At 53.0% G+C, this 6,011-nt stretch overlaps 2 protein-coding genes across 4 annotated transcripts in view; one reads left to right on the forward strand and one right to left on the reverse strand.

The window, feature by feature from the left end:
• Window positions 1-3,393, forward strand: part of LOC113218002 (thyrotropin-releasing hormone receptor-like) — a 62,231-nt gene extending 58,838 nt beyond the window's left edge. For all 3 annotated transcript variants that reach the window (XM_026438126.2, XM_052265921.1, XM_026438127.2), the window contains 3 exons: window positions 400-583; window positions 2,553-2,661; window positions 2,776-3,393. In XM_026438126.2, the coding sequence (XP_026293911.1) occupies window positions 400-583; window positions 2,553-2,661; window positions 2,776-2,830 (348 nt within the window). In that variant the 3' untranslated portion in view covers window positions 2,831-3,393. The remainder of the gene's footprint in view (window positions 1-399; window positions 584-2,552; window positions 2,662-2,775) is intronic.
• The window catches only part of LOC127749107 (protein furry-like), an 88,976-nt gene that overhangs the window by 62,879 nt on the left and 20,086 nt on the right, over window positions 1-6,011 (reverse strand). The window lies entirely within an intron of this gene.

Raw genomic sequence — 6,011 nt, forward strand, 5'->3', positions numbered from 1 at the left:
GGTGGGGGGGTGAGCCCTTGTGGTGGTTAGTGATGCCAGTGATGCGCAACCCCAGCCTGATGGAAGGGACGGGGAGGGAAGGGGAGGGAAGGGGAGAGGCAGGGCGCAGCGGGCGCAGCTGTCGACCGGCCATGGAGTGGCACAGCGTGGCGGCGCGCGGAGGACCAGACGTGGCGCGGCGTGGCGTAAATTTGGTTAGCCGCGCAGCTAACCTGATTCTCCGTCAGCTTGTTATTTTCTCCGAGACATCGAGGCGGCCCAGAGCGAGGCGGGTGGGCCTCTCCGTCTGGCTCATGTCATGTCGTGTGCTGGACCCGCCGCTCACCGAGCTGCTCGTCCTCCTCGCACCATGCCTCCCTCACCATGCTCATCATCCCCCCCATGCTTTGTTTTCCGCAGACAACGCACCAAGACGAGGGCTCGCACACCATCGTCATTCTGCAGCACTACTTCAACGTGCTGTTCGACGCCAACTTCGGCATCAACTTCGTGCTCTACTGCGTGTCGGGCCAGAACTTCCGGCGCGCGCTCTTCGGCATGTGCGGGCTGCGGACGCGGCGCACCGACGCCACCATGCTGACGGGTGAGTACGACGAGCAGGTTGTGCAACGAGGACAGCAAAGGGAAGGGACGCTCCGAGCAAAAGGCGCTTCAACGCCCAGGCCCCCGAGCGCCGACAAGGATTGCGTAACGCTACAGAGGTCGTGGAGGGGGGGGGGGGAGGTAAGGGAGAAGGTCAGAAACGAGGCCGCCGAGGAGAAGAAGAAGAAGGTTTAGGGCGAAGGTCGGGGGAGGCTGAGGCCAGCAGGCATCCCTCTGACCTGCATGGGAATAGGGATGCTATCGAAGAAATCTACCTCCGCCACCGCCACCGCACCGGTGCGCACCCGGACAGCCTTCAGCCCCTCATAGAACAAAGTTGGGACAGAGGGAGCTTCCCTCCGCCAATCTGTGTCCGGGGGAACAGAACGGCCCCGTCCGACCAGCCCGGCGGGGCTCGGGGGGCTCGGGGGCCGCCTCCAGGGGATTTGGCCTGAACCAAATCTTCTTCACCGCCGCCGTCGCTACACAAGAAATTGCCTCCGCCAGGAAAGAGAGCAGCAATAGGGGGGCTGGCGGTGGTAAATTCCGGTCGTAGATTCAGGGTCACGGCCACGATGCAGTAACATCAACAACAACTTCAGGGTTCAGTTCAGGGGCAATTGATACGCGCCGGCAGAAAACTACGTTACAAAGATTTATAGCTCCGCAACTTTCAAACCTAATAATGAAAATACAGTGCACACATTTTTCAAGTTCCATTTCATCCCATTTTATTTTTTGATAAGCAACACCCTGATGAGCCAGCCAGCGGCAGCCGGCAGGCCTCGCCCACCCCGTCTCGTCTCGTTAGACTTCCATATTTCTGCTCGTTACGCACGCGGCGGTCAGAGGGCGCGCCTTTCACCTCTCTGATTATAATGAGGTGGTAATGACGGCCGGAAGAGACCCAAAGAAACTGGGGCAAAAGGATATGATAGGGCTTCTCTACCAAACAGGTACGGGCAGATCTACAACACGACGAGTTTATACCCAGTCCAGAGACTGTCGGAACAAGAGCAGAATTTATTGTTTCTACGTGTTCGGAAACTTTTGTCATCAACGGTCTCTTTGGTGTGTTGGGGCACACCGTTGCCGTCGTACGTGCGACCGTCCACTACAGGGATGAGTGCGCTTCATAGGGTGCTCAGAGAGCTCTTCCCTGAGCATAGAGTACACTTTCATGCCCAGCGGGGAGTGAGCGACATTACTTGCGTTTCTCGTGTTGTTTGCACCACAACCAAACTCAACCCGTTACGACTGCTCAGACTTCACCGCCCTAGAGTGCACGCAGTCGCTGGCGGTGCAAGGCGGCGACGGCCACCCCACCTCGCAACACCCCCGCTCCGCTCAGGCAGGCTCCAGTTCCGGGAGGTGTCGGGGCTGCTCGTGGAGCGATCCGCGTCAGACCAGGGAGATCGGTCACGTCCCCCGGCCTCCTCTTTCACAACGAGAACAATGGCGGTGAAGTGATTTATCACAGCCTGTCTCCCCTTTATGCGTTTTCGTCAGCCTCGGCCACGGGGGTGGTGGTGGTGGTGGTTGGCGGCTTCTGGTCGCGTCGCGAATAAGCTTTTATGGATTGAGAGTGCCTATTTGATGTGTGGGAAAGGAAGTGGGTGGACGAACATGCACGAACGGTGACCTTCAGGTCAGGTTCGGGACCACGATCGAGTAAAGGTCCCCTGTGGTTCCCCGCACCCTGCGGCCCAGTCCTTCCGCCCGTCGGGGCCTGCAGGCGGTGTCCAGGAAAGATTTGGGGGAGGAGATGGGCCTGGCATTTCGTGAAATGGTCCCGTCGAGAGGGAAAGTGTTTATGTCTGTCATTTCCCAGAAGGGCCGTTGTAAGCCCAAAATAACATCGCGAATAAAACTTTCACCCTCATCCCCTTCGACCCGAACGCCCATCAAAAAAGTTGCTGCTGTAGTTTGTTTTTGCTTCGTCTAAGACTGTTGTTGTTTCTCTGTTGCAGTCGTGTCCGAGGTGGGGCGGACGGGGTCCCTAAACAGGCACCGCACCAACAACGTGAGCTCCTTCCGGTACATCCGGGACGTCCGGGGCTCGCAGGAACTCCTCGCCAAGTAAGAACTGTTTTATTTTGCTCTGCTCAAGCCTTTCAGTTCGAAATCAAAGACTTTACAGTTACTTTGGGCTGATTGACTCGATTCTATGACTTAATAGCTAATGTTTCGCAGGGACCACCGTGAAGGCAACGGCTACCACGCTGACATAGAGAAGACCCATCTCTGAAGGATACAAACTCCAAGTGGAAATCGAGTGCCAGACTATATAGAAAGTTGCCAGCAAGTACCCGTAGTGCGCTAAGTGCCAAACTGCCAGTGTTTCGAGTGTGACAGGACCGGACAGGACTGAACCGATTTGTAAAGACGTTGAACGCTCATTTACAACAAACACAGCAGGAATCTTGAGAGTTCAGCGTGTGTGATCTCAAGACTGACGCCAGTGAAAAGAAAAGTTTTTTCTACGAGAAAATATAATTCAAAGAATAACGTAAAGAATATTTTGTTTAGCGTCGACTTCACCTTTCCTGTTTTTCGATTTTTTTGATGAACAAAAAATGAAAAAAAAGTTAGCTAGCTATTAGTTGTATGTTGCGCGGCCTCAGCCAAAGCGATTGTGTTGTATTTGCCACAAATGAGATCTGAATACGCCTACTGTTTTGTAACGAGGTTGCAGCAGCACTTTGTAGAACGTCTAGATTTCTGAGTGGTTGTACGGTGGTAATGTTAACTAAAAACCCCAAAGTAAATTGTGCTATTAGATGTAAGAAATAAAGGATTTATCAAAAACAACTGCTCTCTCATCGAACCTCCTTTGGATTAAATCAGTTTAATCCAGCCATTGCCGAAAACAAGAACCACCAAATGTTGACAGGCAGGCTCAGAATGGAAAGGAAATTGGAAAGAAAACACAGCTAACTAAGGCGTTGACTTTATTCCAGGACTACTGTCACCTCCTTCTCCTGAGGAAATAAGAATACAAATAACGACATTGCGTTTAATTGCGATTAATATAAACGGAATACATTATTGGAATAACGACTCATCGAAAACCCTCCTCTGCTTCCCTCCTATGGCAGACTTCCGCGTGCGCATCGCGTACCTCCCGTAAAACAGAGCGGCAATATCAATAAGCACGGCCTGTTTCAACCCGTTTCCTTCATCTCAGTTAGCGGAAGCACTGTACTTCCAGCGTGGAAAGGCACGGCTCTGGTGGTGCTGATGAAGCGAATGAGCAGCTCGCGCGAGAGACCAACGGGGTAGAGTGAGACAGAGAGAGAGGGAAAGGAGGGGGGTGCTCATACTGCAGCCGCTCAGTGAAAGGGACTACGGATTATCCTTCAGTCATTCATTTCAACGTACTGGGCGGACGCAGTGGGGTAGCACATGATTTGAAAGAGAGAGAGAGAGAGAGAGAGAGAGAGAGAGAGAGAGAGACGCAGAGAGGGACGGAGAGAGTTAGTGGTGAGAGTCCGAGGGCAACACAGAGTTAGGGACCTAAAGCCGCAAAACGGATGACAAAGCGGGCGTTAAGCGCGACGAGCATTATCAGCCCTGCGCCGTGATCACCGGAAAACATGTAGGGGATCATCTCGGTAATTACGGTCGATAAAAAATAAAAATAAACCTCTGAAACAACTGTAAATACTGACAAAGTTCCAAGATGGTTTTCTTGGATCGATGGCAAATAATTAGCACCTAACAAGGGAAGCAAAAACATAATTAATGCGTAAGCCCGGTTAAAGTTTGAAACGGAATTTAGTTCTTGGAAAGGTCAGTCCATCAGCTTGCGCGCGGTCCCATTAGCCTTCTGCATGCTCCAATCAGATGAGACCGCAGCGCTCGCTTCAGAGGTGCCCCCTCCCCTCACCCCCTCCCACCCTCACACCCTGCAGGTTGATTGACCCCCTCCCTCCTCCCGTTCCTTGCACGTGCCTAGAATTAACGGTGCCTTCATACGGCTGAAGGCCGCTCCCACCGGTCCTCTCGGCCCTTATTCCAGCCCCCCCCCCCCTTTCACCTCACGACGCTGCTCCAGAGGCCAGACTGAAGGGGCGTAAAGAGAAAGGGGGGATGACGGCAATCCGTAAGAAAATGAAGAGGGCGGCCCGACAAAAGACAAATCCCTCGCGACAAACAAGCGAGCGATATTTCAAAGATATCGGCGCGATCATGGCAGGGATAATGCGTTATTCCTGAACGAGACAGAGATGTAGGGCGGGGATAGGGGAAAAGAGAGTAAAAGAGAACAGAAGTGAAGAGAGAGTCGAAACAAATAAAGGGGAAAGTGAGTAAAGGGGCAGCGGCAGAGGTTGATCTTAAGGACGGGGTGCGCGCCCCCACACGTCCAGCGACGGGTGGCCTTTAATTATCTGCCGAGGGGATTTCGGCCAGTGTGAGGGACTGTGGCGAAACTCATAAGGAAGAGGATGGCAAAAAATAACAGGAAGCGAGTCAGGGCGCGGCTAAAGGGATAACACGAGGGGGAGGGGAGGGGGTACCCGGGCCGACCAGCCTATTACGAGAATAGGATTGCACCAAACCCCAATAGACCATAAATTTTTAAAAATGGCCGGCAGCAGTGTTATAGCTTGGCGATAATTTAGAACCAGAGCCTATATAGAGGGGTCGGGCGGCACAGGGTAAAGGGCTGGCTTGCAAAGCGTTGCAAAGTTGTTTTCTTGATTTTTTTTCGCTCTCTCTGCTCCAGCCACCAAAACGAAACGATTGGATTGCAATTTGCCGCATACGGTTTCGACGCACCAAACTCCCCTCCGTCGCTCCCTGCGAAAACCTTCTCACGCGCGCACCGCTTTTTGCCAACTGCAAACTAATCTGCTGGAAAGAGTAGGGGGCAGGCAATCAAACAGCTATCACCGCATCAGCCAGTGCGAAAAAAAATAGAATGAACGATCTTCGTCGAGTCAACGAGTTTTTATCGGTGTTGCGACTCTCGCGGCGTTCCCAGTGCTGGGTCGGGTCAGCGTCCTCGGCGCGCGCTTATGCGGTGGGATTCGTACAGAGCTTTCAAACAGTTTAAGTAAACGACTCCCGGGGAAATAAGATGTCATAAATAGCACAATGCAAAAGGCAATGTTCAACGTTTTTTTCTCTATCCAAAAACAATACGAAAAAAACGTTTGCAGCACTTTATTTTGAATCCGTTTGACGAGGAGTCCTTGCCTTGGCCCCACTGCACCCACTCGTCTCACTGTCCCCTTCGTCCTCTCCCAACGCACGCGTGAAGAAAAGAGTCGTCCGCACCTGCTCCGCGGCCTGCATGTTGAACATCCCATGCGCCGCGCTACGTGAGCGAGCAAAGTGCTCATTTAATCATAGCTGTCAGCAACCCCTCCCCCTCCTCCCCCTTGACAACTCTGTATGGCGCGGAGGGCTACAGTGCCCCCCCC

This window comes from Frankliniella occidentalis, unplaced genomic scaffold, assembly GCF_000697945.3.
Source record: "Frankliniella occidentalis isolate FOCC.00 unplaced genomic scaffold, Focc_3.1 Scaffold32, whole genome shotgun sequence".
NCBI lineage: Eukaryota > Metazoa > Arthropoda > Insecta > Thysanoptera > Thripidae > Frankliniella > Frankliniella occidentalis.